The sequence below is a fragment of the Barbus barbus genome (assembly GCF_936440315.1).
Source record: "Barbus barbus genome assembly, chromosome: 44".
NCBI lineage: Eukaryota > Metazoa > Chordata > Actinopteri > Cypriniformes > Cyprinidae > Barbus > Barbus barbus.
The window spans coordinates 18586131-18607873 of record NC_136722.1 but is presented as its reverse complement, the minus strand read 5'-3'; the positions used below and the strand labels follow the sequence as shown (position 1 = coordinate 18607873).

General features: G+C 35.9%; 2 protein-coding genes across 3 annotated transcripts; both read left to right on the top strand.

Moving 5' to 3' along the window:
* The first annotated feature begins 1063 nt into the window (after positions 1–1063).
* On the top strand, positions 1064–2287 carry LOC306863097 (uncharacterized protein). 2 transcript variants are annotated; one of them, XM_079406274.1, is made up of 4 exons: positions 1064–1181; positions 1266–1380; positions 1485–1577; positions 1684–2287. In XM_079406274.1, the coding sequence occupies exons 1-4, from the start codon at positions 1109–1111 to the stop codon at positions 1838–1840; spliced, it is 438 nt and encodes a 145-aa protein (XP_079262400.1). In that variant the 5' UTR covers positions 1064–1108; the 3' UTR covers positions 1841–2287. The 2 variants fall into 2 exon arrangements, with proteins under 2 accessions (XP_079262400.1, XP_079262401.1); XM_079406275.1 differs by having other exon boundaries at positions 1485–1601.
* A 17882-nt stretch (positions 2288–20169) lies between these two features.
* On the top strand, positions 20170–21354 carry LOC306863240 (uncharacterized protein). Its single transcript, XM_079406484.1, has 4 exons — positions 20170–20291; positions 20376–20487; positions 20592–20666; positions 20789–21354. The coding sequence occupies exons 1-4, from the start codon at positions 20213–20215 to the stop codon at positions 20838–20840; spliced, it is 318 nt and encodes a 105-aa protein (XP_079262610.1). The 5' UTR covers positions 20170–20212; the 3' UTR covers positions 20841–21354.
* Positions 21355–21743: the final 389 nt, after the last annotated feature.

Genomic DNA, 21743 nt, shown 5'->3' with positions numbered 1-21743 from the left:
AGATAGATAGATAGATAGATAGATAGATAGATAGATAGATAGATAGATAGATAGACAGACAGACATACGGCCCCTGAACTATATTCTCTGGTTATACTCATTGTGATGGATGATTAAGGGAATTTGGCTTTTGTATATTTATACTCCCGTGAAACAGGAAGGAACATGGCTGGACAATTTCATGTTAGCAGTCCCCCTGGTTTTCTAAACTGTGGAACACAAAATAAAATATTCTGATGAATAAAAAAAAATAAAAAAAATTCCATCCATTTTTTTTTTTTTTTTGGGGGGGGTAAATAATAATATATTTTTATTTTTGGGTTCTTTTTGTTCTGTCTATATCCCATTCATTTTAATATAATTATTTAGTTTTTATATATCCATTTTGGAAATATAATAGACTTCCAGTCATGAATGTGTTCCAATCTGTCAGTAAAGGATGCTGTCATCATGACAAACTGAAACAGTGTCTTGCATTTCAGAAGAATCTGACAGTATGGAGCAGCTGAGTGTGACATTATTGTGAAATGGAAAAACTTGACCCATGCTACCCTACCAGCTAACTCCCCAACAAACCCCTTAGGTGAAGTAACAGTAGAATGTCAGCTCGTCCTTCCTGTTTTGCTTCATTTGACAACTGGTCAACTTAACAAGATAAAATATATTTAAATTACTGAATTAAAAAAGAAAGAACACTATTGGTACACTGAGTTGTGCTATTGTCATATTAAAAACAATGGGGGGGGGGGGGGGTCAGCATACACTGAATTCATATCAGTTAAATGTCTGACAGCAAGTTTAGAAATTAAATATAATGTCAGAAGTTTTCAAACAGAGATTCCCCCATCTACATTTACATATATTAATTGAGCACTTGACATTTACACCTACTATTACAAATGAGTTCACTCCCAATATAAACTACATGGAAATCCAGATATGGTGATGCAACAGAACAATGATGAAATCATCCACAAAAATAATTGCGGCCGCAATGGACAGGATGCAGTTTAAGTTCCGCTTTATTGACTATTTAAGGCGGGCTAGTAAGAGTCTTGAATATATTCTCTCTGAGACCACAAGTGAGAGTTGAAGATCGACAGTGACAATGGACACACGAAGGATCCTCATGAGGAGTTTGGCTGTTGCGGTGGTCATTGCTGTGATCTGGACTACATCAGGTAAAGTACTTTAACTGTTTATACATTATTCTATCTGATGGAATGATGCAGAATATTGAGGTTTATTTGGTTCTTCTATCTTAGCGGAAGATCAAAAGTTGAAATCATGCTGTACTAAAGTCTCAACTGCAGTGGTGACTGATCCCATCATCGGTGTCAGGTTGCAAAATGAAAGTCTTCCATGTGTGAAAGCCGTCATGTAAGAATCACAGTTCCTGTCTAAAGAAAACATGTCATGATTAGACATCAACAGCATCTGATGTTATATTTCTGTGTTTTCAATGTTTTCATTCTCTTTCACAGCTTTGAGACGGCGCAGGGAGAGTTCTGCAGTGATCCTAGACAACGATGGGTGCGGGAGAAAATTAAGCAGTTTTTGCAAGTTAAACGCAACAAGTATGCTGACACATAACAGAATTAGTAAGAAAATAAAAGGCTTATAAAGTGTATTGTAAGGCATTCAGTATTCTTGTATTCACAATTATTATTATTTTTTTTACAGCAGAGCTCAAAGAAACAAAGGCCTGACTTCCACACCACCCCCAACATCAAACAAACGCCTGACTTCCACACCACCCCCAACATCATCTATTAGTGACCAAACTCATGCAGGAGGATCTACACAAGCAACTGACAGCTCATCAGTCACTAATGTCTAAAAATCAGCTAATAATGTAGTAAAGTATTTAGGTCTTTTAAAACTAGCTATGAAGTTTAAGAGATTTTGCTGTACTGTTTTGGAACTTTTTTGTAAATTATCCACATTTAAATTGAGTATTTAAAATATTATATGTTGTCGTCAAATACATGTAGGACAATTTAACAGTGACATTTCTTAATCTATTCAGAAACTAAATTACAGTGAAACTGTTTTATAACAATTGTGGTTTAAATATTATATTTTATGTTTCACATTGAAATATATTTCACTCAATGTACTAGTAATAGACTTGTATCATTAACTCAAGTGTCAAGAAGGCTGACACAAGTCTCAGTGAATTTTAGACTGATTTGTATGAGAACAAATCTGGATTTTTTTTTTCATTTATTTGCTGATGCAAATGAACAACTGCAATCTGAAACTACAAATAAACTGATCAGCATCTACTGGTTTCGCTTGTGGTTGTTGTTTCCAAATGTGTGCAAGAGGTCCTTCCTCAAACATGAAGACATCTTTTCTCTTTTCATTTTTATTCTTTTCTTTGTGGCTGGTTGCTGGCTATGCACTATTTTTTGTTATTTGTGCTATTGATTTTGTACATTTCCTCCATTGTATTTTTTTTTACGTATAATGAGTAAGTTGGAACAGTATAAACTGTAAAGTGCTGACCTTTTGAATTTAGTTTTTTTTTCCATATATTAATTTAATTAATGTCAATACCACAAAATCATCATAAACCACATTAGATATTAAATACACAATAGTTGAATGTTCCTTCAACTCCAGGCACTTTTATGTCCCAGGTGTTGATTTTTATTCAACAAATTACGTTTTTTATTATTATTATTTCCCTTACAGTATATGAAGGTGACATTAAAACTGTCCGTAAATGTTTAATTATGTACTCATTTATTAATTATCCTTTCTCAAATGTATTTTATGTATGTACAGTGTTAATATGAGGAAATATTCCGTATTGATTTTTCACAGGTGTTTTCCCCACATTTTGAATTACGCATTGCAGAGTGTTGTGTTTTACGGCTAAAGAAAATGTCCATAAACATAAAAAAAATCTTAGATTGTATTTTTACTGTAATATCCTGGACTCAGACTTTCAATCATCAAATATGAAATTCATAAAACATTATGAGTAACATTCAATTGTGTGTATTTTGGATACATAAATTCTAGCTATATGTAACTAAACTTACAAAGACAAAGCAGCTGGCCAATTTATTCCAAAACTGATTCAAATTAAATTTTTACCATCATAATTTATCCCACAGAATGATATTAAACACAATACATAATGAGAAATGTGAAAATAAGAATGTGGTGGAAATGTTTTTCAGAAAAAAAAAAGAATTCACAGAGCCAAAAGTGCTGATAGCTGAAGATGCAACCAGTCAAAATGTAAATATAAAAGCTTTTTTGATTAAAAAAAACAAATATTAAGGTAAAGAACACCCAATTACATCCAAATCAGAAACTCAACACTTCAACTATACTTCAACATAAGTTACGTTTTCAGCTAAACTTGTTTAACCCCTAAACTCATTTCATATATTGTGGCCTGTTTTGGTTTTTCTTACTAGGGGGGATATTAGTTTCTCATAAATTATGCTGATGGGTAAAACTGACTGTTTTGTGGGTGAGAGGTGTGAATGCTATGGTAACTTGCTGCAATGGTTGCAAAAGACTAGTGGTAAGTTTGTGACGCATTACTTCCATCTGACTGCTACTGCACTGTATCTCTTAAAAGACCTCCACATAATAACTCCCCCACTTAATCAACACCGACTAACTGACCAACACCAAATTACCTTTGATCTGGACACCAAGAGCAATGGCCTGGACTTCTAGATTAATCACCATTGCTGTTCTGATCGCTCTCATGGGATGTTTCACTGGTGCACAAGGCAACTGTAAGTAACTAAACATGCAACGCACAATATCTCAATATCAAAGTCAGTGTCACTGTCTCTTCATGTTGCACTGATAATGAGAAACCTTAGGAAGAGCCCTACATCTTCAGGATATAATACTGCTGTGATCATGAAATTGATTTTTGTCACATGGGGCCTGCGGGCTACCTCTTACTGGTTAGAGATGTAAAGGAAGTGAATATCCTGTCTTGAAGAATAGCTTATAAAAAGACAGTCTAGGTAGCATCTTCAAAACAGAAGCTAGCCTGCAAAAATCTTCTTCTTGTGGTTATCTGAATATTTCACACCAACATCATGCAGCTCTGCTGGAAATTAGCTCTGATGATGATGGTTCTTGTGTGTGTTACTGCACAAGCCAACTGTAAGTTTTGGGATTTTTTTATACTACATTTGTATTTCTATAACGCCTTTTGTTTGAATATTATGGATTTTTTTTTTTACATTTATACTCAGATTTTGCATTTTGGATTCATTCAATTCACACCAACTTGTTTTCAGACTAGTAGGCCTATTGATGTTTAAAGGCCTAATCTACCCAAAAATGCAGATTTGGTAATCATTCTGTGGAAGACAAAAGAAGATATTGAAGAATTTTGGTAGCTAAACAGTTTCGGTTCCCATTAACTTCCACTGTATGGACCAAAAATATTATAAAAGTCAATGGGAAACGAAACTGTTTAATTACCAAAATTCTTCAATATCTTCTTTTGTCTTCCACAGAAGAAATAAATGCATACAGGTTTGGAAAGATGTGAGGGTGAGTAAATGATGACAGAATCTCCATTTTTGTGTGGAAGATCCTTTTAATGATGGTGAATCCATTACTATACTGTATATTGCATTTAGCTGTAGCACAGTTTTGTTTTCTTTGAAGGAGCCCTTATCAAGATCACGAACATCTCATTTTCACACATATACAGTATGCACACAATATAAATAGCCTACAGTGGAGATTTCAATTTCAATCTCTCTTTCAGATCGTCGCCCCACTCGTGTTGGAGTGAGCTGCTGTAAAGAGGTGTCAAAAGGAAGAATCCCTGCCTCAGTTAAACTGGTTGGATACAAGCATCAGAATGCCCTGAGTCCATGTGTGGATGCTATAATGTAAGCTCTCTCTACAGTTAATAAGTTAATATGCACGATATTGTGTTCTGTTCATTTCATGTTTATGTATCTCTTGCAGATTCTACACAGAGAAGGGAAAGCTCTGCTCTGATCCAAAAGCGCCCTGGATGGAAAACCGTAAGAAAGGTATAACTCAAATAATAATATGACATGCTAATATGATGCTTATGTACTGATTAAAAGAAAATAAAAAAATCTCATAACATGTTAATCTTTCCTCCAGGTCTGAAGGAGATAGTGGACTGAGCTAATGGAGGCCTAGAGGATGCAGCAAATCTATCTATATATTAATAAATCTATCTATTAAAAGGAGACTATATAATATGCATGTTTATTTAAGCAAAAAAAAAAACTATTTGATCCTCTTTAGCTTAAGAAATTACTTGCTTTGTTTAAACTGCTTTAAATTTAAAATGCCATTTTTGAAAAATAACCATTCAAACTGTGCTTCTTTTCACAAAAACATTCAGACTTTTGGACTGTATTTAATCATATTTAAGCTGAATCATTAAAGAAATATTTCCCCAAGAAAGGGAAATTCTGTCATTATTTACTCATCCTCATGTCATGTCATTCCCAATATGTATGACTTTTTCTCTTGCGCAAGTTATTGTAATGATAATATAATGTTGCTTGTGAGCCCTTTTGAGGCTTTAAAGATTTAATCCACCTGTAACTGAAAGGAAGTCATTAATTTTGGGTGAAATATTACTCTGCCTATTGTGTTACAGTAATGGCATGTACGCTATCTCGTGGAGAACAGCACCTAATGCACAGAGTAGGTCATAACACATTTTATAAATCAAGTAAAGTGTCACCCCTGATTAGTTGACTAACAACTGGACAAATTATAGATTTTATGGGATTCATAAATAGAAATAAACATGAACAAAGTAAAAGCACACCCCAAAACAAAACGTTCAAAAACACCTACACTTATCAAAAAGACTTAATAACATGACACAGTTTCTCAAAATTACCTTTAAAAAAAGTAGCCTGCATAATAAAGTGGTGGTATCAGATGCTAATCACCTGGTACTTTATAATAAATAAATAAATAAGAAACATGTGATTTTGTGTGCTGTCCATGTTTTTTTGTTTTGTTTTGTTTTTAAGGGTGTTTTTGTTGTCTCTTTGAGAATATATTACTCAGTGGGTTCCCTGAATGAGCCTGCATTTGCAACTGAAAAATAGGCTATTTGGGGACGCCCAGTGTCGCTGCCATTCAAAATGTGAATAAATATTTAGTTTTTATTGATGAATGAATCTGCATTTCAGAATAAATCAATTGAGTCAATGATTCAATGACTCAGTCATTAAAGGGGTCACCGGATGCTAAATTCACTTTACAAGTAATTTGAACATAAATGTGTGTTGGAAGTATGTGTACACATCCATCCTATAATGATAAAAATCCCCCCAGTGTTTTTTTAAGTTTTAAAATCCCCTGTCTCAAATCAGGCTGTTCTGAAAGCCCTGCCAGAATGACGTAGTTCTGCACAGACCGCTCCCACGATAGTTGACTGACAGAGCCGTCTTACCTTAGACCCCCCCTGAGTGAGCTGAGAGCTGTCCGCCATAGGCCCTTTTCACAGTGACGTCAGAGAACTTCCGCCTTTCGGCAAAGCAGTGTATACATACTTCCGTTTTACATTGCAGGTGCTGGATATTGCCTGCAAACAACACCTAAGGTAAAATTTTGAATAATGATGCTTACGTACTTGAAGGTTCTTATTTTATTTAATTTTTTATTGAATGCCATAAAGAACATACAAAAAGAATAATAATAATCAATGCCAGGGGTGAGTGCAATTAGAAATGCAATTATTAGTTACAAAATCGTGAAAATATTATGAAAATGACACAATGAGACAGTTTTTAAGAGCTTTGGAATTGTTGGATGTAAGAATAGTGTCCAGGTGAGATTTAAGGTCCTTACAGAAAACAGGAAAGTAAGGTTTAGCACCTTGAAACTTACATTTGTGTAAAAAGAATTTTGCAAGAAAAATGAACAAATTTATCAGATAATATCGTTCCTTGTCTTCTTTAGTAAAGTTATGACAACCAAATAAGACATCCTTATACAGGTGCTGGTCATAAAATTAGAATATCATGAAAAAGTTGATTTATTTCAGTAATACCATTCAAAAAGTGAAACTTGGAGATTAGATTCATTCATTACACACAGACTGATATATTTCAAATGTTTATTTCCTTTCATTTTGATGATAATAACTGACAACTAATGAAAGTCCCAAATTCAGTATCCTTCACCTTATTAGTTATTAAATATTTAGATGGCAAAGTTCTTGAAGGTTCTTATATTTGGATCCTTTTTATAACGTTATTGTTAATTTTAACTTTACTGTTTTTAACGTGTGATTGACTGGATGGGAAATTAGGTTAGCAGTATCTTCAAAACATGCATCTCGGCCTGTGTTGCGGCAAGTTTACTAACTGGTGTTAACTTTATATATTAATGTATAATCACTCACTTCTTCCATGAGTTATATGCTTAGAGTAAGTATCTCAATATAAGATACATATCAGTTAATTTTCATATGCTGGTGTGATAAATCACTAATTTCTGTCTCCATCTTTCCACCAGGATTGAAAGCCACTGCTCTAAATCATCAGCAAATTTCAACTGCAACCTGAAGGCTTGGATATTAACCTTGTCCACTAGATGGAGCTATAATATAAGGAATCGTTTTAGTCTAATATTATTCATTTGTTTTCTATCCCTTTGAATGGAAATAGATACATTGATTTATGTAACTTGTGTATTGACAGTGTAGTTTTATATAGTCTATTTACATGTAAGTTTGTGAAATGTGAATCACTAATATTTGATGGTGGAAAAATAGAGAGTGCTGAAAGGTGTATGTCAGATAAGGGAGAGATACAAAATGTGCAGACTCCAAAACATGAAATGGAACCCCTCCTGCACTACAACACTGGGTGAAAGAAATAACCAAAAAGATCATAATTTGTAAAGACAAGGGGTCTCCGGCCCTGCTCCTGGAGAGTTACTACAGACTTCAGCTCCAACACACCTGTCTGTAATTATCATGCAACCCTGAACACCTTCATAACTGCCTCAACACCTAATTCAAGTATTAATAGTTAATTATCTATTTCATGTTCTGTTTGGCTCAGAACTGTCTAGAAATTGTATTAATGACTGTTTTATTAAAAGCAAATCGTTTTGTTTTACTGTAATGCAATCTCTTGAGTTAGTAAGGATATATTCATTGGCAGGTGAATGTGAAAAGGTAGCCAAAGGAAAGTTTTATATATATAGACATGAAAGTAAATTGGTAAGACTGAGATGAAGTTAATAAAACAATGTGAAAAGTAGATGGCAGAAACAATGGGAGGAAGAAAAAATGGTTTTATAACATCCAAAGAAATGCTGGTAAATAGAGTAACAAGCAGAAATAGAAAGGAAGATTCAATTATTTACTTAGATTTGATTATACATTTAGTACCTTTGGAAAAATTAGAAAACATGAGACAGGAAAATGGGTACACTGTGTTCAAGAAAAAACTGCAGGTTATGATGAAACTTCCATAGGCTAATAGCCAACATTGAATATCAATATCAAAAGGAGAATATCAATTTACAATAAATAAAAAAAAACCGTGGAAAAAACACAATATTTACAGTAAATATTACTGGTGAATGCATGAGAATGCATCAATATATTTATAAATAAATGTTTAAGGTTTCAAAATAAAACTTTAAACTGTTGGCTGTAGTATTTCTATCATAAATAAGTGGCCAAACATTACAGAGTAAATGCAATTAAACATTAGATAAACAATGGTTTGCTCGTGATGTAAAGTTTAACAACAATCGTCAGGCCGCTGACGCCGTCTGCTGGCATTTCTTATAATACATCAAATACGTAAGTTTATTGTTTATACATTTTGATACTTTATTTCAACCAATTATTATTGCCGCTTTATTACATGTATTTAATTGGTACTAAAAGCTATTGTTCACTTATCTTAATTACCAAAAATATATAAATACAATCTTCAGCAGATGATTAACAAAATAATCATTACTGATAGCCCTAGTTAAAACAATTGAAAATGAACCTGCATTGTTTTGAAATTTGTGATTAGAATAGTATTTTTCTGTCATATATTTTGCCATTGTTGATTTCTTGAAAATAATAGGCTATTAAAATGACTTAATCTCCTGAAAAGAATATTGCATATAGCCGTGAGCTAATGTAGGCAATTCACACATTGTATAGTCAGTTGTGTTAATTAAAATTCTTACCACCATCAAAAGTAAAAACTCTAGATTAGAATTATTAATTGTGTTTATATTTGAAGTTGTTGTAAATAGTTGTGAACATAACATAAAATTGCGACTTTGATGGTGTATAATTTGTCATTAATCTCCAAGATTAAAACATGTGGTATGTAAAAAAACATACCACATGAGGGTAAGATACTAATTTATTGTGGTGGCAAAGTACTCCTTCTCTGGCGTTGGTGTCCCGCGTCTGTGTTGTGACGTACTCCTTCTCCGGCGTTGGTGTCACGCGTCTGTGTTGTGACGTACTCCTTCTCTGGCGTTGGTGTCACGCGTCTGTGTTGCGACGTACTCCTTCTCCGGCGTTGGTGTCACGCGTTTGTGTTGCGATGCACTCCTTCTCTGGCGTTGGTGTCACGCGTCTGTGTTGCAACGTACTCCTTCTCACACGTAAAAACTACACGACTGCCTACTTTGGTTGGTAATCCATGGCACGAGGCACCCCTCATACTTTGGTTGGTAATCCATGGCACGATGCACCCCTCATACTCGAGACCGGTGAGTGGTGCAGGTGTCGCTCATTATCATCAACTCCACCGGCCTCGCTCTGTTCCCACGGCTCTCGGCCCCACCCCACTCACTACAAGCATGTTTAGCATTTTTACACAGCTTGCATTAGTCCGTACAAAGTATATTAAATAATCTTGTTGGCTTTAAAATTGTCATTAGGTGTTGTTGCATTTATGATGGTGTGTACATTTTCGGGACCCATGTGGATTACTTTTATAATAAATTTATACACTTTTTTGCTTTAAAATCGGCCTCCCTATTCACCTCCATTAAGAGCCAGGGCATTTTTTAATATAACTCAGATTGTATTAATCTCAAAGAAGAGAGGCATATAATCCTATAGGATGACTTGAGGAAGAGTAAATCATGGGGTACTTTTCAACCTCCACAGATATTACATTGACCACATAATCAACACCGACTAACTGACCAACACCAAATTACCTTTGATCTGGACACCAAGAAGTGAATATCCTGTCTTGAAGAATAGCTTATAAAAAGACAGTCTAGATGGCATCTTCAAAACAGAAGCTAGCCTGCAAACATCTTCTTGTGGTTATCTAAATATTTCACACCAACATCATGCAGCTCTGCTGGAAATTAACTCTGATGATGATGGTTCTTGTGTGTGTTACTGCACAAGCCAACTGTAAATTTGGGGATTTTTTTTATACTAGATTTGTATTTCTATAACGCCTTTTGTTTGATTATTATGGATCCTTCGGTTTGAATTAACGTTTTATTTTACATTTATACTCAGATTTTGCATTTTGGATTCATTCAATTCACACCAACTTGTTTTCAGGCTAGTAGGCCTATTGATGTTTAAAGGCCTAATCTACCCAAAAATGCAGATTTGGTAATCATTCTGTGGAAGACAAAAGAAGATATTGAAGAATTTTGGTAGCTAAACAGTTTCGGTTCCCATTAACTTCCCCTGTATGGACCAAAAGTATTATAAAAGTCAATGGGAAACGAAACTGTTTAAATACCAAAATTCTTCAATATCATCTTTTGTCTTCCACAGAAGAAATAAATGCATACAGGTTTGGAAAGATGTGAGGGTGAGTAAATGATGACAGAATCTCCATTTTTGTGTGGAAGATCCTTTTAATGACGGTGAATCCATTACTATACTGTATATTGCATTTAGCTGTAGCACAGTTTTGTTTTCTTTGAAGGAGCCCTTATCAAGATCACGAACATCTCATTTTCACACATATACAGTATGCACACAATATAAATAGCCTACAGTGGAGATTTCAATTTCAATCTCTCTTTCAGATCGTCGTCCCACTCGTGTTGGAGTGAGCTGCTGTAAAGAGGTGTCAAAAGGAAGAATCCCTGCCTCAGTTAAACTGGTTGGATACAAGCATCAGAATGCCCTGAGTCCATGTGTGGATGCTATAATGTAAGCTCTCTCTACAGTTAATAAGTTAATATGCACGATATTGTGTTCTGTTCATTTCATGTTTATGTATCTCTTGCAGATTCTACACAGAGAAGGGAAAGTTCTGCTCTGATCCAAATGGGCCCTGGATTTTAAAAAAATAACATGTTAATCTTTCCTCCAGGTCTGAAGGAGATAGTGGACTGAGCTAATGGAGGCCTAGAGGATGCAGCAAATCTATCTATATATTAACAAATCTATCTATTAAAAGGAGACTATATAATATGCATGTTTATTTAAGCAAAAAAAAAAAACTATTTGATCCTCTTTAGCTTATGTAAAATTTAAGAAATTAATTGCTTTGTTTAAACTGCTTTAAATTTAAAATGCCATTTTTGAGAAATAACCATTCAAACTGTGCTTCTTTTCACAAAAACATTCAGACTTTTGGACTGTATTTAATCATATTTAAGCTGAATCATTAAAGAAATATTTCCCCAAGAAAGGGAAATTCTGTCATTATTTACTCATCCTCATGTCATGTCATTCCCAATATGTATGACTTTTTCTCTTGCGCAAGATATTATAATGATAATATAATGTTGCTTGTGTGAGCCCTTTTGAGGCTTTAAAGATTTAATCCACCTGTAACTGAAAGGACGTCATTAATTTTGGGTGAAATATTACTCTGCCTATTGTGTTACAGTAATGGCATGTACGCTATCTCGTGGAGAACAGCACCTAATGCACAGAGTAGGTCATAACACATTTTATAAATCAAGTAAAGTGCCACCCCTGATTAGTTGACTAACAACTGGACAAATTATAGATTTTATGGGATTCATAAACAGAAATAAACATGAACAAAGTAAAAGCACACCCCAAAACAAGACGTTCAAAAACAACTACACTTATCAAAAAGACTTAATAACATGACACAGTTTCTCAAAATTACCTTTAAAAAAAGTAGCCTGCATAATAAAGTGGTGGTATCAGATGCTAATCACCTGGTACTTTATAATAAATAAATAAATAAATAAGAAACATGTGATTTTATGTGCTGTCCAGGTTTTTTTGTTTTGTTTAGTTTTTTAAGGGTGTTTTTGTTGTCTCTTTGAGAATATATTACTCAGTGAGTTCCCTGAATGACCCTGCTATTCACTTTACAAGTAATTTGAACATAAATGTGTGTTGGAAGTATGTGTACACATCCATCCTATAATGATAAAAATCCCTCCAGTATTTTTTTAAGTTTTAAAATCCCCTGTCTCAAATCAGGCTGTTCTGAAAGCCCTGCCAGAATGAAGTAGTTCTGCACAGACCGCTCCCACGATAGTTGACTGACAGAGCCGTCTTACCTTAGACCCCTCCCCTGAGTGAGCTGAGAGCTGTCCGCCATAGGCCCTTTTCACAGTGACGTCAGAGAACTTCCGCCTTTCGGCAAAGCAGTGTATACGTACTTCCGTTTTGCATTGCAAGTGCTGGATATTGGCAGGAATATGCCTGCAAACAATACCTAAGGTAAAATTTTGAATAATGATGCTTACGTACTTGAAGGTTCTTATATTTGGATCCTTTTTATAACGTTATTGTTAATTTCAACTGTACTGTTTTTAACGTGTGATTGATGTGTAATCTTTTAACAGTTTAACACCCAACAAGCATTGCACAGTCATCTTGTAGATGCTATTTTAGTGTTCCTTGTTGTGTGGAGGTTGAGGATTGAGCATGTTTAGCATTTTTACACAGCTTGCATTAGTCCGTACAAAGTATATTAAATCATCTTGTTGCTTTAAATTTGCCATTAGGTGTTGTTGCATTTAAAAATAATCTAGGTTCTTTTGCATTGAGCCGATTAACTCCTCATCCCAAAAGATTCTTTCAACTGTGAAGTCAGTGTGCGTATCTGTGATGAAATCGCACCACTGAAGTCCATCTGGTAATAATACTTGTGGCTCTTCTTAAGGCAGGCCTGGCTTCGAACTGTGATCAGGTGTCTCACTTGAGAAACATCTTCAACTTCGCAAGTCTTTACGTCTGCCAAACGAAATGGTGGTGTTTCTCTTGGGTCACCGATTGACTTGCTAACATGGATTGCAGCAGGTCAATCGGTCGTGCCATTAACATCGTCATTACACAATTTCTTAGTAAAACCAAATTTAATTAAACTGCCTTGTGTTTTTTTTTGCCATGGTAGCTATATGATGCTAACTGCAGAATGGATTTCAAGGACTGCGCGCGCAGATCAGCCAATGTTGAATCCAAGGTTTATATTTTTTCTATTATCTATTTCTTTGAGTTAACATGTACTAAACATGAGTGGAATGAATTTGCACCGCAGCGCCCCCACACCTTGATGCTCATGACAAGAATAGCATGTATAGTTATCTTTATTGAAGTGAATTAGGTTTAAATCGCCGTGATGCAGGTACTTGCAATTGCAATTGCGGGCCGTGCCCCACCAATCTAGTTACTGTGCAGTGTGCACCCCACTTTCCATCCTCTCCCCTCCTTGCTTAACATGATCGATTTCGAAAGTGAAAGTGAAACCGATAAAATAGCCCGCATAAGAAAGCGATTGCATGCTTCAGCGAGCGTCAGCAATTGCACACGATCACAGATTGCACGCTAACCCACCCGAACCCCCCCCACACACACACAAACACACACACACCCACACACACATAACGTGATTTGTACCCCCCTAGAAATTCAAATCCCCCTAGAAATTCAGATGGAGGTGCCCTGGCACTGGCCCTGCCGTCATGCATGAATGAATTATAGTTTTGCAATTTTACACATAATAATCCACGATGATCACATTACACAAAACTGAAATTGCACGTCAAAATAACACAGTCAATATTTTTTGAGCCCCCCCCCCGTTTTCAGAGGAGCCCATGTCTTATTAAGGGGAGCCGAGCTCCCCGGTAGTTCGCACCCAGCGTGCATTTATTAACTTGAGTGCGAACCTCCTGTGTTAGGCTAATATCTGATGCGCTGCTCCCAAACTTTGTTATATAGCACAGTGATCCTTAATCCTGGTCCTAGGGACCCCCCACTCTGCACATTTTGGATGTCTCCCTTACTGTCTGTGTGAGTGTCTGTTTGTGTGTGTGTGTGTGTGTGTGTGTGTGTGTGTGTGTGTATCTGTCTGTCTGTCTATCAACTGTCTGTGTGTCTATCTGTCTGCCTGCCTATCTATCTGTTTGTTTGTCTGTCTGTCTATCTGTCTGTCTGTGTGTCTATCTGTCTGCTAGTTCAACATCACTAAATGTATTTATGAATAATAAAGTCTTACCTGTGTCCTAGGCCGGTGCCAGGTCTGCAATGAGCTGGTGCATGATATAGTGGCAAAGGTACCGTCTTGAATCAAATGGTACTGTAGTGAGCACTTTGAAACAGTAATGCCACTAAGTGATTGCAAAGTGCTTTTCCAGCACAGTAGGTAGGTATGGCTGAAGTGAAACTGATGTTTCGACACGGTGTCGAGATCCCGAAGCGCAGATGTTTCGAAACAGTGCTCCAAAGCGTGATTCGAAACACCCATGTCACGTGACTAGGTGATTCGAAGCTCCGGCGCGTGTCACAAGTGTTTCGAGACGTGTCATACCTGCCGATTTGGCGTTTGATTGACAGGGTCGGGAACAAATCACACAATTGCACATCTGTCTCAACCTAACTCCCACAAAGTATAAAAGTGGAGTTAACGCATCTTCACTTCGTGGGTTTTTGTGAGAGGAGAGAGATTTTGCGATATAGTGATATTTATAGTGTAATTTGGTTAATTATATTTAGGCTACATTAAAAGTTATTATTAGGATATTGATAGATAGGCTATAGACATTGACAGATAATTAGGATAGATATACTGATACATTCATATAGGCATACATATACATTCATGTAAGTTAGATAGTGACAAACACATCAAGTTACAGATAGGGTATCATAGGCTAGTTGATAGATAGATTATTTCATATTGAAATTACATAATAATGGAAGCTCCACACAAGAGATGCCGGTCCTCTGTGGTGTGGGAGCATTTCCATTTGGAAACACAAAATAAAGTGAGATGTATGTATTGTGATAGGCAGCTATACTGTAATAATACGTCATCCATGATGCGCCATTTGAGGAGCACTCATCCTGCCCTTTTGGGGGGTGCAGAGGGTGGTAACATTGCTCTTGCACCTAGGCCGCCTATTGGCACCGCTGGGCCATCTAAGCAAGGTATGCATTGTATGAAATCTAAGTCAGATCACAAAGTATTGAGACACTGTTTAGAAAATCCATATTTTTAAAAAGACTTTAAAGGCATGTCAACCTAAGCCCTACAACTTAACATCCCAATCACAATTAACAATCGTGTTAAAAATAGTTTCACTGAGAATATTTAAAAATAGCACCTCACAAACTTAGCCAATGTATTCAATATAGTTCTATATTCATACATATATGTATATGTATATGTATGGATCTATGTATGTATGTGTGTGTATACACACTTCGTTGTTCAGGAAGGTTTCAAACTAATGTACCAACAGATTAGTCTTTATAGCTGTGGACTATTTCAATCTAAATAATTTAAATGTATTTGACTGAAAATAAGTTTTACTCTTCTCTTTTATAAGGCAGACAAAAGGAATTGGATGAGGCTCTTGTAGACATGGTGGTGAAGGATTTGCAGCCCTTCACTATTGTGGAGGATATGGGTTTCAGGGCCTCTGTGATCAAGCTTGATCCAAGCTATGTCCTCCCATCCCGGAAGGCACTTAAAACGATAGTCACTGAAAGGTATAACAGCACCAAGGAGAAGACAATGAGAGACCTACAAAAGGCAGAATTTGTTAGTCTTACGGCTGATATGTGGTCATCCATCAATATGGACGGATATCTTGGTGTAACTTGTCACTACATTACACCAGAAGCAAAGATGGTAACTGTTGTATTGGGTGTAAGGAGGTTTTACCAAACCCACACAGCCCAGCATCTCATGGAGGCTAAAACCTTGCTCATGTCTGAGTGGGGAATTACCTCCAAAGTTCAGTGTATGGTGACTGACAATGCATCCAACATGATCTTAAGTGCCCAGCTACTGAAGCTTTGACATATCCCATGTTTTGCACATAACTTAAATTTGATTGTGAAAAAGGCCCTAGATGAAACCCCACTCATCAATGAAATACGCCAGAAAGCTAGTGGGGTTGTTTAGATCCAGCTGCAAAGCAAAGGACAAACTTGTGGAGATGCAGGGCTTGATGGGCAGACAAAATCTGAAACTGATACAGGAGGTTGAAACGAGATGGAACAGCACTTTTGACATGCTGCAACGCTTATATGATCTACGAGAGCCAGTGGCTGCTGCTATTTCCAATTTAAACTGTGATACTGCTCTGCTGACAAGTTCTGAGTACGACATAATTCAAGAATCACTGTCATTACTGCAACCATTTAAACTTGCTACAACAGAGTTGTCAGAGGAACAGAGAGTATCCGCCTCAAAACTCATACCACTTTACAGGATGTTGCAGCACAAGCTTGTAGAGAAAATAGGCCTTGCAAAGCAGGAATCAACTGTACAATTAGGTAAGCCACAATGACCATACTGCCAATGTTATTGGCCATAAGTGTCATATTGTTGTCATTAATATAATTAATATGGTTTGCTCCTGTTTTGCACAGGCTCACACCTGCAAGAAGGTCTGCAGATGTGGTGGGCATGAGTCATTCAGAGCCTTGGCATTGGCTACACTGCTGACCCAAGATTCAAAATTGTGGCTTTTGGAAATCCTGCCAAAGACCAGGAGGCTGAAAAACACCTCACACTGGAGTGCGCTTCACTGATGCATTCAAACTCACCAACTTATGGTGAGCACTTTCAATCTTCATCTAATTTTATGGAGTTATATCATCTGTATAACTATGCAACTTCATATATGACATGAGTTTAGACTTTGTAACTAATTGCTATTTTCACTTGTTCAATCAGAGTCACAATGGTCAGCATCAGGTCCATCATCATCATCAACAACACCAGCTGAAAGCCAGGACTGTTTATGGGAACTTTTTGATAATCGTGTACGTGAAACCCACACGACATGCAGTGCTACAGCTGATGCCACAGTGGAAGTAAAAAAAGTACCTCACAGATGCATTTCTGCCCAGAATGGAAGATCCCCTAAAGTACTGGAAGGAGAGAGCAGTTATTTTTCCTACTCTGTACGTTCTAGCTAAAAAGTATCTGTGCATGCCAGCGACAAGTGTCCCTTGTGAGAGGATTTTTTTAAAGGCTGGAGAAATTCTATGTAAAAAAAAAAAAAGAAGTAGGCTAAGTTCATCAACAGCAGAACAATTAATATTTTTAAATAAAAATCTCTATATTTAAAAAAAGGAAGACATTGTGGCTTGATGTATTTTATTGTCTATTTGTCATTACCAAAGTAACACTTATTCACAGAGTGTTCATTCAGATGTCAGACCTATGTTTCAAAACTTTACAAGAAGAGAACAATAAAAACACACATTTTAATTGTTTATTATAATTTTGTAAAAGTGACGGCTTCACCCAGGATTCGCACCCACGGAGACATCATTGCAATCGAGCACATTAACCACTCCCTCATATTACTTGGTGGCGTCACTGACACAACATACATTATAATTCGTCAATTTCTTTGTCGACGCTGTTTCAGAGCAATACTTAAAAATGCCCACTAGGTGTCACTGTAGAGACAGGTATCAAAACGTTTCGAAGCTAGTGTTGCCAGATTGGGCGGGTTGCCGCCCAATTGGGCTTGTTTTGATCGGCTTGGACCGGAGAATAACGCATTGGGCGGGTTGACAAAATTTGGGCTGCTTTTAAAAAAATTTAAACCCGCCCAAGCTGCTTTTTTCTTCGCTTTTATCTTTAATCATATTATTTTAATATGTTCAAACTCAAAGTATCACAGTAAAATAATGTGTAGCGCAGTCATCAACTCATTTTTCCATAGCCTAACGCAACCCTAATTGGTTCAGTTTAACAGAGACTTGTCAATCAATTTACCATCTTTTATGTTGGTGAGATGTGATGAATCTTGAGTGAAGGGGTTTTGGCGCTATAAAGGGCAAGATTTAAATGTGCAGCTATATTCACTCATTCATTTTATTTAAGGGATTGCGATGGCAAAGTGGCCTAAATATACACGATAAAGAGTCTAAGAGTGCCTCAAATCTGAATGAATAGAAAACTTCTAAATGTAATTGTAACTGAAATAAGAAAACAGTTGAATGATTTAATAAAAATCAAAACTGAATATGGGACTATACGATGCTGTTCTGCTTCAGAACATCTTTTAAACCGTCCAGACTCTGATCTGGTATGCATTGACAGCTGCTGGACTTGAACAGACAAGTAAGGTAAGCGCATTATTGTTGTTGATTGTTATTATTATTATTATTTATTTTTGCTGTCAGATTATCATACAGTATGTATCAATGAATAACACATTTAAAGGTTCTGTTTCCTTAAACTAGTTTGTCATGCATTTCTTTATTTCATCACATTTACAGGTAAATCCTAGTATTTTACATTTGCTATTAATCGTGATTAATCACAGTCCAAAAAAAAGCTTTCTGAAAACAGAGCTGATTTTGACATGGTAAAAAAGGTGTCATTGAGAAATTTTAACCAAAGTATGTTATAGACGTTTCGTTAAGACCCTAAAGAGTCATATCAACTTGTGGAAAATGGGCATCCGATGACACCTTTAAAGGTTTTTTCTTCAGTAGAGTACAGTTATATTTTTGGTGAAACCATGGTCCTAGGCTATGGATTACAGGCAATAAAGTTTATAATAATATTCATGTTTAAAAATAAGGTCCAGTTTCTAGCACATTCCTTCTTCATTCCTGAATGAATCAGCCATTTGCACAGATTGATTGAATGAATAATTCAATGAAAAGACAGGGCCTTGTCACACCTGGTGATTTTAGTTTAATTTTATAGTTTAATTTGACAAAGATTCAATTTTTATTAATAATGATTTCATCTGATTGGAAACTTATTCTTCCTGATGTTAATCGATCTTCTTTTAATTTAAAAATAGAAAAAAGGTTCTACGCAATTTCCTGCGAAAATCATCCTGCTAGGTCTAAAACATAAAACAAAAACTCACAGTAGACTTACCATAGTGAATCAGGGACAAAAACACATTCTGGAAGAAGGATTGATGACGTATAAACTCGTTATTTAAATTTTGTTAATTTTGAACAAAAAAGTTACATAGTGTAAATTCAGCAATTGAGACCTTATTGTAAAGTGTTGCCCATATTTTAATATATTAATTTAGTTTTTATACACTGTTTTTTGAAATCAGCCTTCCAGTTGTGGATGTTTTCCATTGACCGTGTTCCAATCTGTCAGTAAAGGATGCCATCATGATGACAAACTCAAACAGTGTCTTGCATTTCAGAAGAATCTGACAGTAAGAGCGTCTAAGTGTGGCAATATTGTGAAATGGAAAAACTTGACCTGCATGCCATCCCACCTGCTGCAAAACTCCCCAACAAACCTCAATCAGCTCTTCCTTCCTATTTTGCTTCATTTGAAAATTGGCCGGCCTTACAAGATATAATATATATATTTTTAAAAACACTGTTGATTCGCTGAATTGTCCTATTGGCATATAAAAAATAAAATGCTTTTTCAGCATACGCTGAATTTATATCAGTTAAATGACTGACAGCAAGGTTAGAAATTAAATATCATGCAAGAAGAATTCCCCATCAAACAGAGATTCCCCCATCGACATTTACATATATTAATTTAGCACTTGACATTTACACCTACTATTACAAATGAAATCACTCCCAATATAAATTACATGGAAAGCCAGATATAAGTAGTGTTAAAACAGAAAAATTATGAAATCATCTACAAAAATAGATATGGCCGCAATGGACAGGATGCAGCCCATGCAGTTTAAGTTCCGCCTTATTGACTATTTAAGGTAACTAGTAAGTGTCTTGATTTTATTCTCTCCGAGACCAGAAGTGAGCGTTAAAGATCGACTGTCTGTGACAATGGAGACACGAAGGATCCTCATGAAGAGTTTGGCTGTTGCGGTGGTCATTGCATCTGTGATCTGGACTACATCAGCAGGTAAAGTACTTTAACTGTTTATACATTATTAAATCTGATGGAATGATGCAGAATATTGAGGTTTATTTGGTTCTTCTATCTTAGCGCAAGACAAGGAAAAATCATGCTGTACTGAAGTCTCAGCTGCAGTGGTGACTGATCCCATCATCGGTGTCAGGTTGCAACCTAAGAGTCTTCCATGTGTTTTGGCCGTCATGTAAGAATCACAATTCCTCTCTAAAAAAAACATGTCATGATTAGACATCAACAGCATCTGATGTTATATTTCTGTGTTTTCAATGTTTTCCTTCTCTTCGACAGCTTTGAGACGGCGCAGGGAGAGTTCTGCAGTGATCCTAAACCACGATGGGTGAAGGAGAAAGTTAAGCAGTTTTTGTAAGTTAAAGTCATCAAGTATGCTGAAACATAGCAACATAAAAAGCTTAAAGTGTTTTATGGTGCATTTAGTATAGTATTCTTGTATTCATGCTGTTTTATTTTGTTTGTTGTTTTTACAGCAATCTCAAAAAAAAAAACACCACCCCACCAACATCATCTATTAGTGCCTGAGCTCGTGTGGGAGAATCTACACAAGCACCTGTCAGCTTATTAGGAATCATGAACGGCTAAAATTAATGAGAACACATCTCTAAGAAGTTACACATTTTACAACTATTTTTAAAAATTTTAATATGAGAAAAATGACATTTAGCTGTTGTATTTGGAAAATGTTTGTAACTTATACATATTTCAATTGAATATTTAAAATATTGTGTATGTTGTCAAATACATGTAGTGCAATTTGACAGTGACAGTTCAGAAACTTATTCAGAAACTGAATTACAGTGAAACTGTTTCAAAAGTGGTTTAAATAAAATATCAGTATATATTATATTTCACAATGAAATATATTTCACTCAATGTGGTGATGGACTTGTGTCATTAACTCAAGTGTCAAGAAGGCTGACACAAGTCTGAGTGAATTTTAGACTGATTTGTTTGAGAACATATCTGGAATTTTTGTCATTTGATGAAGCAAATGAACAACTGCAATCTGGAACAACAAATAAACTGATCAGCATCTACTGGTTTCGCTTGTGGTTGATGTTTCTGAATGTGTTCAAGAGATCCATCCTCAAACATGAAGGCATCTTTTCTCTTTAGCATCTTTATTCTTTTCTTCACGGCTGGTTGCAGGTTATGTACTATTTATTGCTGTATTGTACCTTGTACTACTGATTATGTGTATTTCATCCATCATCAAATGTTAAAGTGCATGAGTAAGTTGGCAGAGTATGAACCTGAGTGATGACAATGAGAGTCTTTTCTCTTGTGTCTTTTTTCCACATATTCATGTATGTTTGACTTCTCTGCTTAATTTACATCAATACCAAAATATCATCAAGCCACATTATATACAAGACACAATGGGCCTTTATCACACTTCCGCGTTCGAAATGCAGAAGATTCGAA

Bases quoted from the DNA above. Each gene is read 5' to 3' on its own strand.
- LOC306863240 (XM_079406484.1), top strand. From the start codon at position 20,213: ATGGAGACACGAAGGATCCTCATGAAGAGTTTGGCTGTTGCGGTGGTC. The intron at 20,292-20,375 runs GTAAAGTACTTT...CTTCTATCTTAG, and splicing joins GATCTGGACTACATCAGCAG to CGCAAGACAAGGAAAAATCA. The intron at 20,667-20,788 runs GTAAGTTAAAGT...TTGTTTTTACAG, and splicing joins GAGAAAGTTAAGCAGTTTTT to CAATCTCAAAAAAAAAAACA.
- LOC306863097 (XM_079406274.1), top strand. From the start codon at position 1,109: ATGGACACACGAAGGATCCTCATGAGGAGTTTGGCTGTTGCGGTGGTC. The intron at 1,182-1,265 runs GTAAAGTACTTT...CTTCTATCTTAG, and splicing joins TGTGATCTGGACTACATCAG to CGGAAGATCAAAAGTTGAAA. The intron at 1,578-1,683 runs GTATGCTGACAC...TTTTTTTTACAG, and splicing joins TTGCAAGTTAAACGCAACAA to CAGAGCTCAAAGAAACAAAG.